This window comes from Rhinatrema bivittatum, chromosome 15, assembly GCF_901001135.1.
Source record: "Rhinatrema bivittatum chromosome 15, aRhiBiv1.1, whole genome shotgun sequence".
Classification (NCBI taxonomy): Eukaryota; Metazoa; Chordata; class Amphibia; order Gymnophiona; family Rhinatrematidae; genus Rhinatrema; species Rhinatrema bivittatum.
Genome location: NC_042629.1, coordinates 27370915 through 27390134, shown reverse-complemented (window position 1 = coordinate 27390134; position 19220 = coordinate 27370915). Strand labels below are relative to the sequence as shown.

The following is a 19220-nucleotide window of genomic DNA, read 5'->3' as shown; positions in this document are numbered from 1 at the left end:
TCATACTGGATACCATTGAATGTTGGTACAGTATCTCAGACAGACAGTACTATACACTATGGTAACTAAACACCACTAAACTAAACGCCACCTTCCGTCATTCACTCCGTTTTTTCCCCCTGGCAACCTACCCAAAATGTTTTTAGACTATCCAACGCCCAGTTTTCTTTCCTTAGTGCTTTATCACTCTAATCTTGCTCTCGCTTTCATTTAACGTATATTCCTTGTTAATCAAAGTTGGTTTTTTGAGACGTTAATCAAAGTTGTTTTTAGATGTTACTTGTTCTATGTAATTGCTCAAGGGCAAGCCGTTTTTGTTTCACTGTAAACCGGTTTGATTTGTATTGAATGCAAGAAGATCGGTATATAAAAATAATAAATAAACAAACAAACAAACAAACAGTTTTAGTATTAGGGTTTTGGAGAGACAGTGATACACAGTACACTATGGTTACCATCACGGGTCAATGTTGGAGTAACATCCATCCATTCTAGCTGCTGGGAAATCCCCTGTGTTAACTGGACTAAAACGAAAGGGCCAGTTAAGAGGGGGGATATTATCCCAAATGCCTAACAATTTTAAAACCTCTGGGCTTCCGGCAATGACTCACTGGTGAGCGGATGTCCTCGATGAAGCTATATGAGACCCAGGAACCATTTTTTATTTTCCAATTGTCTATAGACAATTTTGTTTTTTGAAAGAATCCTGAGATGTTAACTAAAGCAAAGACAATCTTGAATGAAAAGTCAAAGGCACGGGAGGATAAAATGGTACTGGAATCTAATACTGTGCTGGAGGGGATGTCTGAAACTTTGCTGTTTGAAACGTGTTGGAGGGAATCTCTCAAATTTTGCTGCGTGAACTTACAAAAGCAGTTTCAGTAGCTGAGAATGATAAACTACAATAGTCACTGGATGAACTTGCTAAAAAAAAAATATGGAAACAATGCTGCCAATCTTGCAATGGAACAGACTGACATAACAAAAAGATCACGTGGAAGTCCTAAATGAAAGTGTGCTTCAACTACAGAGAAAAACCATCAACAAATGGCAGAGGACTTGGAAAATCGTAGCAGAAGGAACAATATGAGTGCATCAATGGGGGAGAGCAAAGGGAGTTGTGTGAGAAGTGGCTACCAGAGGACTTTGGAATTGAAAGAGCACACCAGATGTGGCCTTTGTAAGCTGGTAAACCAAGGCAAGGAATTGCTAAAGTACTTAACTTTATGGATAAGGTTTGTGAAGTGGAGGAACAGCCTAATGGTTAGAACAGCAGGATGCAAACCAGGGTTCAAATCCCACTGTACTCCTTGTGACCTTGGGCAAGTCACTTTATCCTCCATTGCCTCAGGTACAAACAAACATGAATTTTCAAAAAGTTGCACGTGTAAAATAGCACCTGCTCGTGTATATCCTATTTTACAAACACAAACATATCCGTGTAAGTAAGCAGTTGCTATGTTGTTGGAACGTTGCAGTCAAGAGGGTTCGACAGGGAAGGTGTCACAATGGATACTGTCTTTTCTTTGAGACCGTCGCTTGGTGGTGATGGGGAGGGAAGAATTGTCTGAAGTTTTTGAAAGAAAGGGTGGAATTCCACAAAGGTCATCCCTATCCCCATTACTTTTTAATCTGTTTTTGGAACCTTTGGGTGGGTTGATTCGATTTTGGGGTTTTAAGGATTTTTTTATAAGCTGATGATATTCAGCTGGTAGTCCCAATGGGGAAATATGGTAGAGTAACCATCACTAAAGTAAATGAAGGTCTGCAGAAGATTTCAAACTGGTTAATAAATGGTTTGTTGCTGAATACATCTAAAGCTGAGTTGTTATGGTTAAATGGAGAACAGACACCTGCGAAATCTTTGAAAGTAAAAGTTAATATGAAAGAAACTGATTCGGTGGAAAAAGTTTGGGATTTGGGGGTAATGGTAGATTCTACTTTCTTGTTAGAAAGTCATGTTTCAGAAGTTTTAAAACGTGAGTTTTTTAAATTGCGTCATTTTCACCCTTTGTTACTCGCACTGAATAGATTTTTTTTTAGATTCTTCAAGCCTATTTTATTCCGTTGTTGGATTACTCTAATGCTGTGTTAGTGGGCTGCCAGACAAACTGCTTCACAGGTTACAAGTGGCCTAAAATATGGCTGCTAGGCTAATTTTTGGCTATTTTAGGAAGGTTAGTACAAGCCCCTTACTACTTCACCGACACTGGTTGCCTGTGAAAGCACAAATTAATTTTAAGATTATGGAATGGATGCTGGATATTTGAGTAAATTGTTGAAGTGGTATATTCCCCTGAGAAGGCTGCGATCTGGGGATGAAATTTTGTTACAAGTGCCTACTCGGAGAGAGGTTGGAAAAATTAAGACTCGCAGGAGGATGTTTTCTGAGATTGGGCCAGAATTGTGGAATTTTCCCCCTAAAGAGGTATGGCAGGAATAGGACTCTATGTCTTTTAGAAAAAAAGGTGAAAACGTTATTTAAGCAATGATAGCCAGGTTTGGATGTAAGAGTAGGGCAAGACTCTATAAGGAGTACAGATTTAAGAGGGTATGGAGTTAGATTTTTAAATTTTTATGTGTTTTATTTGTTGTATTTTATATGCTGTAAACTGCCTTGATCGGCTATTGTAGCATGTTATGTGCAGTATATAAATAATAAAGTAAATGAAATGAAAGCATGCATGAGCAAAATTGTGTATGTATAAAAGTGGCGGTCCAGGGGCATCCGTGCGCAGGGCTATTACACATATAAGTCACAATTTTAGAATCTGCCAAAGTGACATGTATAAGTCTGTTACTTGCATATATTTACACCTGCTAATTATCTAGCGTGAGAATAAAAGTCTTTACTAAGAACATAAGAAATTGCCATACTAAGTCAGACCAAGGGTCCATCAAGCCCAGCATCCTGTTTCCAACAGAGGCCAAACCAGGCCACAAGAACCTGGCAAGTACCCAAACACCAAGAAGATCCCATGCTACTGATGCCAGTAATAGCAGTGGCTATTCCCTAAGTAAACTTGATTAATAGCAGTTACTGAACTTCTCCTCCAAGAACTTATCCAAACCTTTTTTAAACACAGCTATACTAACTGCAATAACCACATCCTCTGGCAACAAATTCCAGAGCTTAATTGTGCGTTGAGTGAAAAAGAATTTTCTCTGATTAGATATTAAATGTGCTACTTGCTAACTTCATGGAGTGCCCCCTAGTCTTTCTATTATCCGAAAGTGTAAATAACCGATTCACATCTACTCATTCTAGACCTCTCATGATTTTAAACACCTCTATCATATCCCCCCTCAGCCATCTCTTCTCCAAGCTGAACAGCCCTAACCTCTTCAGCCTTTCCTCATAGGGGAGCTGTTCCATCCTCTTTATCATTTTGGTTGTCCTTCTCTGTATCTTCTCCATCGCAACTATATCTTTTTTGAATGTGGCGACCAGAATTGTACACAGTATTCAAGGTGCAGTCTCACCATGGAGCGATACAGAGGCATTATGACATTTTCCGTTTTATTCACCATTCCCTTCCTAATAATTCCTAACATTCTGTTTGCTTTTTTGACTACTGCAGCACACTGAGCAGTTGAAGGGAAACAAGCTGCCAGAAGATAAGAGCACCAGGAAGACCTTTCCTGTTCGCAACGTCTTCATATGAAAGCACGGAACCCACAGCGTCACATTGACTCTCTGCAGGTCGAGAATGGGCCTAAATTCCCTTCCTTCTTAGGAACCACAAAGTAAATAGTGTACCTCCCTCAACACTGCTCCTTTGCTGGAACCGGAACAATTGTGCCTAATTTCCAAAGCTGAAGCAATGTATTCAGAACTGCCTTTCGCTTGCTGCAGGAAGTGCAATGAGACTCCATGAAGGCTTTCCTGACAGGGTGAGAAAATTCTAAAGCGAAGCAGTCTCTTATTTATTTATTTAACATCTTTTTTATACCGACATTAAAATACACATCAAGTCGGTTTACATCAAAACGAAAGGTTGAAATTACATTGAACGGGGGTTATCTCTATCTCTAGAACCCACTGGTCCAAGGTGATCCTGGTCCACTCCCCGTAAAATTGTGTCAGGTGTCTCCTGACCACTTCCTCAAGAGAGTGGGCAGATTTGGCTTCATTGCAAGGATTTACTATCTCCGGTACCCTGACCGGCACTATCTCTGGAAGGTCTTTGGGAGCCCCAAAAGGACTGCTGCCTTCCAGATCCTTGCTTCTGTAATGTCATTGAAGAACTCTTGTTGGGACAAAACCATCCCACATCCCAGAAGTGGGAGCAAGCAGGTTACAGGACCGTGTCAAAAGCTTTGCTGAAGTCCAAGTAGATGACATGAGCGCTCTTCCTCGATCCAATTCCTTGGAAAACCCAGTCAAAAAAGTCAATCAGATTTGTCTGACAGGATCTTCCCCTGGTGAATCCATGCTGCCTCTGGTTCAGCAATTCTCCCGACTGTAGATAGTTCACTATTCTTTCTTTCAACATTGACTCCATTACTTTTCCCACCACCGAAGTGAGGCTAACTGGTCTGTAGTTACCAGCCTCTTCTCTGTTCCCACTCTTGTGAAGCAGGACCACAAACGCTCTTCTCCAATCACTTGACACCACTCCCATTTCTAGGGATTTATTGAACAGGTCACACAGCGGACCTGCCAGCACATCTCTGAGCTCCCTCAGTATCCTGGGATGAACCTCATCAGGCCCCATGGCTTTGTCCACTTTCAGTTTCCCCAGCTCTTCCCATACATTCTCTACTGTAAATGGAGTTTCATCTACTCCATTTCCTTCCAATTTCTTGTTAACTAGCGACAGTCCTCCAGGGTCCTCTTCAGTGAATACAGAACTTAAGTATTCGTTTAATATTTCTGCCATTTTTTCGTCTCTCTCCACACAATGATCCTTTTCACCTTTCAATTTCACTATACCACTTTGAACTTTTCTTCTTTTACTGTATGTTTGAGTACTTGGGGGGACTGATACTTGAAAATACTGGATGGCAAGGGTCATTATGGTGCTGCAGAAGACTGGATCTATGGTGGAGAAAGGATGCATGATGGTGCAGGAGAGGCGGTGTTGGAGCGGGGAGGTAGTGGAGGGGTTTTTCAACCTTGATGGGAGGGCTGGGGTGAGATAAACCCTCCCTTTGCTAATTGATCCTTCCACTTCATACCCATTAGCTTGGGAGACTCTGAGAGGTGGCATGCATGGTAAAAATGTAACACCTGGTCTGAGGCCGGTGTTATATTTTTGGAATAAGCAAGTCTATGATAGTGGGTGATGGACAGCATGTCATGCTATTTATCATGCATATATGAAAGCCTCATTTAGATAGGACATTCCTTTATTTACAGTATATGAAAGAAGACAGCCCTAAAATTAGCATCTCAACATCACTTCAAACTGTTTTAACATCCAAGATAGTGCCTTACTGCGTATCATGTTATTTTTAGTGCACTAAGCTTCACCATACAAGCTCTTATGGTCAGTGTTGGGGGTCTCAGAAAAACAGTATTACAGAGTACATTGTGGCTACCATTAATGGCTAGTGCTGGGATCCCAGAGAGACAGTATTATAGAGTACACTATGGTTACCATTGGAGGTTAGATTGAGAGTCTCTTTCATTTTCCAGCTGTCATACATATTCCAGAGTCTGACTGTTTTATCCCAAGAGGCTGTTGCTAGGATGGCTTTCGAAGGGCTGAAGCTGATGCTGCTGATGGGGCCTTCATGTCCTGCTAAAATCTGTTACCCAAAAAAGAACAAGATTATTTGGAAGGCTGAAGTACATTTTACATACCCACAAATACAGTATTTTCAGCCACCTATGTAAATGTGCAGGACAATTTTCAGAGGTTTCTACATGAGTAAGATTGTTTATGCACATAAAATAGCCTTTTGAAACTTGCTCCCTCCTCTCAAGGGGTGGAGCTAGGTCAGGATAGGAAAAAAATATGCTGAGTGTGTATTTTGCAGCACATACTATGCAGTTTCTGCAAAGCAACTGGAAAGTCCACAGGTATATTTGCACCAACATATTTTTAAAGAGAAACTCTGCAGGGAGTTTATCTTTGAAAATAAGCAGCAAAGTTCTCTGATTCAACGGCAGGGGAGAAGAAAAACTGATACTTCACACATCCAGCAGAGCTCTCTGCTTCAACGGCAGGGGAGAAGAAAAGAGGGTTCGCACTCACAAAGCGGGGAGTAGCTGGCTTGTTACGGCGGTTACTACCCCAAACCAAATGTGCCTGATACTTCACTTTCGATGCACATCCAGCATGGCTCTCTGCTTCAACGGCATGGGAGAAGACTTATACGTCACACACATCCAGCATAGCTCCCTGCTTCAACGGCAGGGGAGAAGAAAAACAACCAATAAGGGCTAATAACATAGTCTGGGTAAAACAAATAAGCATGGGTGCAGCTTGCTTATTGCGGCGGCTACTACCCCTAACGAATCAAGCTAGATATTTCACTTGGATGCAGCTCCATCACTGCTCTCTACATTAAAGGTGGGGGTGGAAGGGAAATAGAACCAAGAGCTAAGAGAAACAGATAAGTATGAGAGAAAATATGTGTGAAGCTTGCTGGGCAGACTAGATGGGCCATTTGGTCTTCTTCTGCCGTCATTTCTATGTTTCTATGTAAATCACCATATGATAGGATCCAGTCTATTAGGATGTGTTTGGCCCATACCACAAGACTGAACCAATTGACACAGGAAGCTAGCATGCTATTACATGCTAATTCTGCTACTGGTATGTGTGAGTGCGAAGATTGAGAAGACTGGATAGGCTGTGCTGCACTGCACCATACCAGGGATGGGGGAGGGGACGGGTAGGGGATGGAGGTTGCTGGAATCATGGAGAGGAGGCTGCTGGACATACTAATCCCGAACTGGGGACCAGCCACTGAAAACCAAGGACACCTGCTAAACTTATGATATAGAAAGAATCAGAGTCAATGCTCAATTATATTCACATCTTTATATGCCACTTTATGCCGAACTTGTATTATTACTATCTTACCAAGGATCATTGTACTGGGGAGTTACAGGCAACTTTAAGATATAGAATGATAGAACCCATCCAAAGGACAGCATGGAAAAGTGAGATATTAATGACAGATCTAAATGTACCAGATATAGAATGATGGGTGCCAGCTGTTGGATCAACTAGAAGTAGGGAAATACTGGAATCCTCTCTCAAGCAACTAAATGAAGAACCCCCTTGTAGTGAGGTAACACTGGACCAGGTACTAACAAATAGGGACATCCGAAAATGAGGCACCTTTAGAGTCCGATTGACTCTCTAAGTCTAGGATGGGACGGAAGATGCCCTTCTTCTTGGGCACCATGAAGTAGATGGAGTAGCGCCCTCGCCTGAGCTCTCCTGAAGGCACCAGAACTATGGCACCCAGGTCCTGTAACCGCTGCAGGGTGTCTTGTACCACCCGGCGTTTTTCGTGGTACCCGCATGGGGAAACCATGTACCGCTCGTGGATGGCTGGAATGCCCTTCTGGAGGAGGTGGTGAAGACAAAAACGGTGAAAGATTTCAAAGGGGCATGGGATAAACACTGAGGATCCCTAAAGGCTAGAGGATGGGGAAAAATGAAAAAAAAGAGTGTATGGGGGTAACTTGCTGGTGTGTGGCGGTTACTACCCTTAACCAATAAATCTTCATAGTGTTGATGCAACTCCATTATTGCTCTCTGCTTTTACACAACAGAGGGAAAAGAGGAAAAGGGGAATTAGAATCAGACAGCAACCAACAAGGACATTGGATTTTACGGTCTGGGAAAACAAATAAGCATGGGGGTAACTTGCTGGTGTGGCAATTACTACCCTTAACCAATAAGCCTGATACTTTAGATACAACTCCAACATTGCTCTCTGCTTCAATGGCAAAAGGTAACAGGGAATTGGACTCAAACAGCAACCAACAAGGGCCCTGACTTTGATGGTTTGGGAAACTAAGTAAGGGGGTGACCTGTATGTTGCAGCAGATGCTACCATAAGCTTGCCGGGCAGACTGGATGGACCGTTTTGTCCTTTTCTGCTGTCATTTTTATGTTTCTAAGTTGACACAAACAGGCTGAGATGGCAATGAAAGGTATCCACCCCTATGTCTTGTTTGATTGTAATTAGTGTCTGTATATGAATAGTCAATTAGTTTCTTAGCTCTTGAGAAACCCTTGTGCATTTCATCCAGAGCTGCACTGACTTTAGTGGTTACTGAAGCATGGGGAAACCAAAAGAGCTGTCAAAGGGGATCTGTGAACAAAAGTAGTTCACCTTTATAAATCAGGAAAAGGATATAAAAAGATATCTAAAGATTTTAAAATGCAATCAGTACTGTTCAAACTCTGATCAAGAAGTGGAAAAGTATGAGTTCTGTTAATATCAAGTCATGGTCAGTTAGACCAAGAAAGATTTCAGACTACCAGGAAAATTTGTCGGGATGTAAATAAAACCCACAAGCAACTTCTACTGAAATAAAAGCTTCTCTGAAACAAAGTGGTGCGGGGGTTTCAGCATGCACAATAAGGAGATAATTGAATAAAAATGGACTGCATGGAAGAGTTGCCAGAAAAAAGCCATCGCTGCATCAATGCCACATAACAGCTCACTTACAATACGCCGAACAGCACCTAAAGAAGCCTCAAAACTCCTGTAACAAAATAAATTTGGAATGAGGAGGCCAAAATTGAAATTTATGGTCACAACCATAAACACTATGAAGAGAAGCACACCATTCTTACCTTGAAGCATTGAGGAGGAATTCTGCTGTTTTGTGTGTGGGTAAGCTACAGCAGCACAGAGAATTATTATCAAAATTGATGGCAGAATGAATCAGCATCTTATCAGAAAATATTGGAGGAGAATTTGCATTCATCAGCCAGAAAGCTGCGCATGATGTGCACTTGGACTTTCAAAGATGACAATGATCTGAAACATAAGGCCAAGCCGACCCTTCATTGGCTGCAGCAGAAGAAAGTGAAGGTTCTGGAGTGGCCATCACAGTCTCCTGACCTCAACATCATTGAGCTACTTTGGGGAGAACTCAAAAAGAAAATTGGTTCTTACCTGATAATTTTCGTTCCTGTAGTACCAACGGATCAGTCCAGACTCCTGTGTTAATTCATCCCTGCCAGCAGATAGAGACAGACAAAGCCTCGCTGACACTGCTTGAAAACCCCTGGTGCCATCTGCAGAAGCTCAGTATTGAGCTGTACCCAAGCTGAAAAATTACACTATGTGCAATAACTGTCTAAAAACGTCTCAAATAACTGCAAACGTCTCAAAAAACTTGAAAAAAGTGTATAAGTTTACAACAAGAACGGAAGTTTGCTGACAAAGTGATAGCTGAGCAGGTGACTCTCCCTTCGAACCCGGGGGGGGGGGGGGTTCTGGACTGATCTATTGGTACTACAGAAATGAAAATTATCAGGTAAGAACCAATTTTCTTTTCCCTGTACGTACCCGGATCAGTCCAGACTCCTGGGATGTACCAAAGCTTCCTAGAGAGGATGGGACCTGGAGAGTCCCGCTCGCAAGACACCTTCACCAAAATTTCTGGAATCCGAAAGTCCCAAATCCAACCTGTAAAGCCTTGCAAAAGTATGCAGCGACTTCCAAGTCGCTGCCCTGCACATCTCTTGCGGAGATACCAACTGCACCTCTGCGCACGAAGCAGCCTGAGCCCGCATCGAATGAGCTCGCAAACCTTCAGGAACCTGGCGGCCTTTGATAATGTACGCTGACCCAATAGCCTCCTTAAGCCATCTGGCAATCGTTGTTTTGGAGGCCTTGGTCCCCTTCTTTGGGCCATTCCATAACACAAACAGATGATCCAATCTTCGGAATTCATTAGTAATTTTGAGATAACGAAGCAAAGTTCTGCGGACATCCAACAGCCTAAGCTCCCGAGCATGCGGCGTAGAATCATTCAAGTCTGAAAATGCTGGCAGCTCGATAGTCTGATTAACATGAAAGGCAGACACCACCTTTGGGACAAATGAAGGAGCCATACGCAACGTAATACCTGAATCAGATATTTGAAGAAAAGGATCCCTACACGACAAGGCCTGCAATTCTGAAATCCTCCTAGCGGAACAAATAGCCACCAAGAATACCACCTTGAGAGTTAAATCTTTAAGAGTCGCTCTCCGAATTGGTTCAAAGGGAGCGTCACACAAAACACGCAGAAACAGATTAAGGTTCCAGGGAAGGCAAATTTTCCGTACCGGAGGCCTCAAATTCTTAACTCCCCAAAGAAAACGCTGCACGTCAGGGTGGGAAGAGAGGGAATGACCCTCAATTTTGTCTTGTAAGCAAGCAAGCGCCGCTACCTGCACTTTTAGGGAATTAAAGGCAAGACCCTTAGCCAAACCCTCTTGTAGAAAAGACAAGACATGAGAAATCAAGGCCTGAACCGCAAGAACCCCTCGTGTGGAACACCAATTTTCAAACACTTTCCAGACCCGAACATATGGGAGGGAAGTGGATTGCCGCTGAGCCTGTAAAAGTGTAGTAATCACCGGTTCTGGGTATCCTCTCCGTCACAAACAACACCTCTCAAAAGCCAAGCCGCTAGACAAAAGCGATCTGCCTGATTGGAAAATACGGGCCCTTGACGAATCAGCTCAGAGAGGTGACTCAGACGCAACAGACCGTCCACTGCCAAATTGACAAGATCCACAAACCACGGACGGCGCAGCCACTCTGCAACTACCAGGATCACCTCTCCTGGGTGCTTTTCTATTCTGTGCAATACTTTGCTCACCAGCAGCGACGGCGGGAATACATACAGTAAGACTTTCCGAGGCCAAGGCACAATTAGAGTGTCGACTCTCTTGGCCCCGAACTCTCTCCTGTGACTGAAGAACCAAGGAGCTTTTGCATTGAGCCGAGTCGCCATCAAATAGACGTGGGGACGACCCCCAACGTCTCCGAATGAGCCGCATCGTGGACTCCGCCAACTCCCACTCGCCTGGATCTAAGGTTTGACGACTGAGAAAATCGGCCTGAACGTTGTCGACCCCTGCGATATGAGAGGCCGCCAGCTGAATCAAGTACTTTTCCGCCCATTGAAACAGCAGTCGCGCTTCCAGCACTACTCCTTCACTCTTGGTCCCGCCTTGGCGATTGATGTACATAACCATTGTGGCATTGTCCGAAAGAACTCTGACCGAACGTCCCTGAACGAGGGGAAGAAAGGTTTGAAGAGCCAATTGTACCGCTCGGGTCTCCAACCGATTGATGGACCACGAGGCCTCTATCACCGACCAAGTGCCCTGGGCCGACTGTCGCTCGCAGACCGCTCCCCAACCAGAAATACTGGTGTCAGTGAGAACCACCCACTACGGAACCTCTAGGCTGACTCCACGCTGCAGATTCGAAGATTGTAGCCACCATGATAGACTGTTCCACGCCGATGTATCCAGAAAAACCGATAAATGAAAAGCCTGCGACAGAGGATTCCATTGATCCAGAGTCCTCTGAAGGGGACGCATATGCGCGAAGGCCCATGGTACCAATGCTAGGGTGGAGGCCATCGAACCCAGAACCTGTAGGAAATCCCAGGCTCGTGGAATTTCCAATGCCAATTAAGCAGCAAACCTGTGACTGAAGTTTGAGCATCCTCTCCTGTGTGAGAAACACCATGCCTTGACTCGTGTCGAAACGAGCGCTGAGGTATTCGAGTACTTGGGACGGCTTTAAGTGACTCTTCGTCCGGTTCACCACCCAGCCGAGAGACTCCAACAGGCGAACGACTTTCTGCACTGACGCACGGCAACCCTCCAACGACTTGTCCTGAATTCAGATTCAGATTTGTTCCTTTTAATTCTTAGGTTATGTCTAGTTATCCTGTTTATGTTTATTAACGTTGTTCGATTCATTCAGTTACAACTTCTTAACAGTTACGATCTATTGTTCGGACACCTTGTTATAATGTAACGCCTTAGCCGCGCCTGTTCTGTTATAATGGAAACCGATCTGATTTGATATTTGTATCAAGAATGTCGGTATACAAAAATTCTAAATAAATAAATAAATAAATTAGCCAATTGTCAAGATAAGGATGTACTAACACCCCTTTGCATCGGAGAGCCGCCACCACCACTTCCATCACCTTGGTGAACGTGCCGGGAACCGTTGCTAGCCTGAATGGCAGAGCCTGAAATTGGAAATGTTGGCCCAATATTGCGAAACGAAGAAAACACTGATGAGCCGGACGAATTGGGATATGCAAGTATGCTTCCGTCAGATCTAGGGATGCCAAGAACTCCCGAGAACGGACCGCCACTATCACCGACCGGAGCGTTTCCATTCGAAAACATGGGATATATAGGGACTTGTTGACCAATTTGAGGTCCAAAATGGGGCGAACAGTCCCCTCCTTTTTCGGGACAATGAAGTTGATGGAGTAGTGACCCCTGTCCCGTTCACAACGCAGTACAGGAATCACCGCTCCCAACTCGCGCAACCGTCGCAACGTCTCTCGAACCGCTCGTCACTTTGTTGAAAACCAGCAAGGGGAGACTAAGAAGAGGTCGGGAACGGAGTGTGCAAATTCTAAAGTGTAACCGTCTCTTATCACTGAGAGTACCCACTGATCCTGTGTGATTTTGGTCCACTCCCCGTAAAAATCTGCCAGCCTGCCCCCTATATAGGGAACGGCAGAGTGAACTGGCCTCGCTTCATTGGGAGGACTTAACTGCTGCTGCTCCTCCCGCCGCGGGAGCACGAAAAGGTCGTCGTCCGCCGAGAAAGGACTGGCCCCAGCCGGAGCCACGCGGTTGTTGAAAAAGCTTTTGGGACTGCGCTCCCACCGGCCCTCTTGAAGGATGTGACCGTCTAGAGTCCCTGAAGTGCGACCTGGATTGAAACGCCTAGCGATTCCTCGGCTTGTCCTCCGGCAGCTTGTGAACCTTTGTCTCACTCAGCTGTTTAATGAGCTGTTCCAGCTGCTCACCAAATAAAAGCGACCCTTGAAAGGCAAAGAGCTAGGGCCCTTCCCCCACCCCCCCCCGAAATACACCCAGAACAAAGGCCCGACTGACTGAGACGCGCTGGGACCGCCCCACACGCGAGCAGAAGAAATTAAAAGTAAAGAAAAAAAGTTAAAAGTGCCGAAAAACCCAATCGGAACAAAGGGGGGATGGGGGACAGAAAGACACACCCCTGAGGCCTTACCATCAGCTGACTTCCTACTTGTTAAAATGTTCTTTTTTTTTTTTTTTAAACTTTAAAGTTAACAAAACAAGAAAAACAGAGCTTCCCTCCCAGAGCTGAAATACAGGGAGAGAAACCTCTGACCAAAGGAAAGGAGCTGCAAGCCGCACGGCTGGCCTAGTGAGAGGAGGGATCTGGACCACCAGATTTACACCCCACGGTACAACTTGGACCTCAACCGAGCAGAGAAGTGTTCCTTAAGGAACCAATTCCCTGGGAGGAAGGCTCACCCACAAAGAAAAAATCTAAAAAGAAAAAAAACAGCAAGGGTAAGAAAAGCCCTGCAGGTTAATGCACCAGCCATAAGAACATGCCATACTGGGTCAGACCAAGGGTCCATCAAGCCCAGCATCCTGTTTCCAACAGTGGCCATAAGAACCTGGCAAGTACCCAAAAACTAAGTCTATCCCATGTAACCATTGCTAATGTCAGTGGCTATTCTCTAAGTGAATTTAATAGCAGGTAATGGACTTCTCCTCCAAGAACTTATCCAATCCTTTTTTAAACACAGCTATACTAACTGCACTAACCACATCCTCTGGCAACAAATTCCAGAGTTTAATTGTGCGTTGAGTAAAAAAGAACTTTCTCCAATTAGTTTTAAATGTGCCCCATGCTAACTTCATGGAGTGCCCCCTAGTCTTTCTACTATCCGAAAGAGTAAATAACCGATTCACATCTACCCGTTCTAGACCTCTCATGATTTTAAACACCTCTATCATATCCCCCCTCAGCCGTCTCTTCTCCAAGCTGAAAGTCTTTCCTCATAGGGGAGCTGTTCCATTCCATCTGCTGGAGACAGACAAACACTGAGCTTCTGCAGGTGGCACCAAGGGTTTTCAAGCAGTGTCAGCGAGGCTTTGTCTGTCTCCATCTGCTGGCAGGGATGAATTAACCCAGGAGTCTAGACTGATCCGGGTACATACAGGGAACATGCAGTTCATGCTAGACAACTAAAGAATTTATAGGATCTGGAGGCTCTTTGCCAAGAGGAATGGGCAGCTTTACATACAGAACAACGAGAAGGCATTAAATTAGGCAGGACTCTGTCCAAAAACACATGCCTCAATAAATTGGTTAGTCTATAAAGTGCCACTAGACTCCTGTCATTTTTGCTACACCAGACTAACAAAGCTATCCTTTTGAAGAGAGCATTAGGTATGCAATGTACAGTCACACCATGGCAAAAAAAAAGGCCAGTAGTTGTGCAGGATCTTCTTAGCAGAAGTAATTAAATCACATCTGTGATTGCTAGCAAGTGTATCAAGGCTACTGAGAAGCTTTCTGCAGGGGCAGAGGAGGAATGTGCCACATAGAGGATTCCAAATTTATAAGTTAGCAGGTCAAGAACCAACATGACGAAATGGGACTACTTTACCTAATCTGAGATCTGCAATTGGTCTGCCTGTTACTCAAAAATGATCCCTGTATGGTGCAGGATCTTGCCAAGACCAAGTCATGAGTGTTGAAATATGCTTGCCAATGGAAAGAAATATGACTGCGGATGGCTATGATAAGATGATCCCAGTTTTGGAGAGCAAAATTTAGGACGGCTTTTTATTATTCTCTGAGAATTATTTCCCCAACTTCATCCCACCTCACCAAGAGTCAGCATATATTGCCTTTCTCCCGTGCTCCAACAAAACCCATTCATGAATCAGTCGAAGCCCCACCTAAAAAAAGAAAGGATGTGCTTAGCTTCTTACGTCTAAGAGTCGCCCAGTCTGCATGGACCATACATACACATCGAAAGCATCCTGGGATCCAGCGCACACGATCTCGCCACTCACATCTATGGTGAGACAGGAGAACTGCGTCAGCCGTGGTGACGTAAAGGTACGGAAGTTTCGGTACCTAGAATGGGCAGGAAGAAAAAAAAATTTTCAAACTATACCAGAAATAAAATATACCAGATACTGATTTCAGATAGAAAAATGGAGACTCCTTTCAACCCAGACAGGAATGAAGTGGGTAAAATCTGTTTCTGGTATCTGTTTTACTGTCTTTACATGCGGAAATCTCTATAAAAATATCTCCCTCTTTAGGAAGAAAGCTGGAAACTACAAGCCTTTTAACCTGACCTCAAGGGTGGAGGATGAAAGGGAATAGCTGCCACAGGAAAGGTCAGCGCAGTTTCTCGTATACATTTTATTTTATTACAGCATGCAATTTTGCATAGATTTACCAAGGGAACATCATATCAAGCAAATCTAATCTCTTTCTTTGTCAAGGTGGCCAGAAATCAAAATCAGGAGATACTGACTGTAGTAAACCTAGATTTCAGTAAAGCCTTTGACACTGTACAAACAGGAGGCTCTTTAACAAGACAAAGAGCGTGCCACATCCAGTGCTGGTCCTTATGCCTGGAACTCCATGCCGCCTGAACTCAGACTGGAACAATGCGCACAAAAATAAAAAAAAAAAAATCAAAACATGGTTATTCAAGGAAGCCTACCCCTAACCCCGCGCAGCTCAATCCCCGCTGGACTATCACCAGCTAATTCAACTTGCCCACCCTTTATACTTCCCACCTATTCCGGCTTCTTTACACAACATCATTGAAGGTCCTGTCACCTGCCTCTGCTTTACGCTTCTTAAGACATTGATACATGATTTGCATACAGTTTTCTACTGTTATATTCTTCCGTTGTAAGCCTCTGTATTAGCTTTTATGATATCTTTCTTATGCCTCTATTCCTTTCCTTTATACATATTACGTTCGCATCTCCCAGTTTGCTGCTCCCTGTTTTTTGTAACTGATTTCTCTATGTTTTTCTCCCTTGTTTTGATGTAAACAGACAGGATGTCCCTGATGAATGTCGGTAAAGAAAAGCCTTAAATAAATAAATATAAATAATATTGATTGTTGGTAGATAGAAATATTAGTAGATAAGGACCACTTGGCCCATCCAGTCTGGATACATTGTTTTGATTTATATTTGTAAGAAAAGCATTCTACCAAGACAAATTTGTGCCTGCCTACTACCTTGTCACAGATCTAACTCTGTCTGTGCTATTCTCTTTCCACTACTTAAGGTGTGCAGAGGACACTGACACCATTTTCTTCTCCAGGTGTGCTCCAGTTCTTTCAGTGTTTGAACTGTGTGGCTCTAGCAGCTCCTACAGAGAGGAGTAGCAACCTACTGATTACAGAGTGGCAGAATGCTCATCATCAGGTTTTGAAAGCTGCTTCTCTCACTGATAATCCCTATGACTTTAGGAAAGTCAGTTTCTTTTCCTTTGCCTCAGATTAATGATGCCATTAATTTGGCGGTTTAAAGTATGTGAAGACGCCGAACATTTTTCAAATTTTGGATTAGAACTGCTGTCCCCTGATGAAGAATCTACGATTCGAAACGAGGCCTTGTCGGGATACGGACATGGATTTGAGATCTAGAGCGTGCACAGATAAGTGACAGGGAAGTTCCCTGCAGTAAGATTGGATGCGAGAGAACTGTGTGTCGGCGTTATTGAGAATTGTTTTGGTGCTTCTTGAAAAAGAGAAGGTTAAAAAAAGCCCAATTGTGGGTGGAAATAACTTCAAGGAAAAGTTTTAAGTTATTTTTCACTAAATTTAATCACGTTAAAAATAGAAAAATATTCACGGGTTGGAGGAGGTCGGTTTATGATTAAAAATGCCATACATTGCTGGATGCGATGATATGAAATTGTATGAAGCCTTCCTCTTCTTCCCCTAAAAATTCTCTTTTGCCTTGGTGGATAAACAATTGCATTCGATAGTTTTTTCAATGTTGAGAGATTTTTCCTGTTTGAAAAATGTTAGGAAAATTAATAGAATATTGATCGGAGGTGATATCGGCTTTTGTGTATTTGTGATATTCATATCCCTCTAAAAACAGTTTGTGCGTTGTTTTTGTGGTCTCTTACAAAGCTTTTTTTCAAACATCGGTTAGAACTCTGTATGAATATGCAGGTTAGGATATTCCCTGACGTGTCTAAGATAAAACAAAAGAAAAGGAAGCAATTCCTGTTGCTTAGACCCCAGGTTTTACAAATTGGGGCCTATTTCTTGTTAAAATTCCCCTGCAAGTGCTATATTAAATATAAAGAGAATTTTAACCTGTTTTATTCCCCCCTTCAATTAACGCAATTTCTGTGTGACAAAAGTAAAAGTTAACAGTAATATCACTTAATTTAGACTTTCTGAATCTCCCGAGATGTCTGGGATTGTTCTCTCTCTCTTATGATATGACCCCAAAAGGTTGCTTCCAACAGGTTTCCTATTCTTTCTTTAATTCTATTTAAGTTGTAATTAATGACTTGGATCCTCCATATTTTGGACTTAAAATGTAGAAGTATACTTAACTACTTTGCCTGATTTTCTTTTTTGTAAGAGATTTGTAATTTCCTTCGCTTTATACAATATTCTGCATTCAAGATGGTTCCTGATATGTAAATTTAAAAATGAATAAACAAAAAATTAAAAAAAAAAAAAAAAAGAAAGGGAATGGCAAATAAAATGGTGGATGTCATAATGCCTCTGTATTGCTTCATGGTGAGATGACACTTTGAATACTGTGTGCAATTCTGGTCACCGCATCTCAAAAAAGATATAGTTGCACTGTAAAAAGGGCAACAAGAAGGGCAACCAAAATGATAATTGGAGAAAATTATTTTTCACGTAACATGTAGTTAAGCTCTGGAATTCATTGCCAGAGGATATGGTTATGGCAATTAGTGTAACTGGGTTTAAAGAAGGTTTGGATAAGTTTCTAGAGGAGAAGTCCATAAACAGCTATTAATCAATAAGGAATCTATTTGATATTTGGGCACTTGACTTGGATTGGCCATTGTTGGACATAGGATACTGGGCTTGATGGATCCCTTGGTCTGACCCAGTTCTGCTGTTCCCAAAATTCAGAATGAGTTACGTCCAGTGCTCATTTCAAGTTATGTCTCACTCAACATAGGGATAAGAGAGGATGGAAGGATTCTAAGGAGAAAGCTCAGGAGAGGAAAAATATCGCCAATCAATTTAGAAACATACAAGTCTATGGACCGGAGCTCTATAAAGAAAGAGGGCTGAGAGCAGAACTTTGGCACACCTAACCCCAACACTCGAGACCAGAAGGAAAGGAGACCAAGCAATGCAGAGGTGGACTCCAATTCCAGAGAGTCATCCAGAGAAGTCTTGGACCACTGGCCATAGCACAGGACACTATTTGAAGAGGGTAAGATGGAAGGAAACTGTAGGCATTTAATTAAGCACAAGTTGTGCATCCGTATAATGTGGTGAACCATTACATATCTAACTAGATAAACGACGCTTGACCGACGTGCCGCAAATGCGCAGTAGAGAGCAGCCCTCCTGCGCATGTGTGGGCGAGCACGTCGGTCTTAGGCAGCATCAAAAAAAGAAACAAAAACATGGCGGCGGCGGTAGCGGCAGCGGGCGGCGGCAGCGGCCAGTAGCGAGGGAGGGAGGGACGGACTGAGAGGGAGGGAGGGAGTGGGAGGGACGGAGAGAGAGAGTGGGAGGAGTGACTAAGTGAGAGGGAGGGACAGTGAGGGGGAGGGACTGGGAGGGAGGGACTAAGTGAGAGGGAGGGACTGAGTGAGGGGGAGGGAGGAGTGGGTGAGTGTGTGGGAGAGAGGTAGGGGGTGGGGAAGAGTGAGGGGAGAGTGAGAATGAGGGAGAGGTGAGAGTCAGGGATGTGAGTAAGTGGAAGGGGGAGAGGGAGAATGAGGAAGAGGTGAGAGACAGGGCCGCAGCGGCGGCGGCGAAGACGGGCGGCAGCAGTGAGGGAGGAGAGAGAGAGAGAGGGAGGGACTGACTGAGAGAGAGGGAGGGACTGAGTGAGAGGGGAGGGGAGAGAGGGAGTGGGACTGAGTGAGAGGGAGGGGGACTGAGTGAGGGGGGAGTGGGACTGAGTGAGAGGAGGGAGGGAGTGGGACTGAGTGATGAGTGAGAGGGAGGGAGGGAGTGAGTGAGATGAGGGGAGGGAGGGACT

At 43.8% G+C, this 19220-nt stretch overlaps 1 protein-coding gene across 2 annotated transcripts in view; it reads right to left on the bottom strand.

Moving 5' to 3' along the window:
* Positions 1-19220, bottom strand: part of PWP2 (PWP2 small subunit processome component) — a 140510-nt gene that overhangs the window by 52510 nt on the left and 68780 nt on the right. For both annotated transcript variants that reach the window (XM_029577740.1, XM_029577742.1), the window contains exons 12-13: positions 14955-15102; positions 5604-5754 (exon numbers count right to left, since the gene is read on the bottom strand). In XM_029577740.1, the coding sequence (XP_029433600.1) occupies positions 5604-5754; positions 14955-15102 (299 nt within the window). The remainder of the gene's footprint in view (positions 1-5603; positions 5755-14954; positions 15103-19220) is intronic.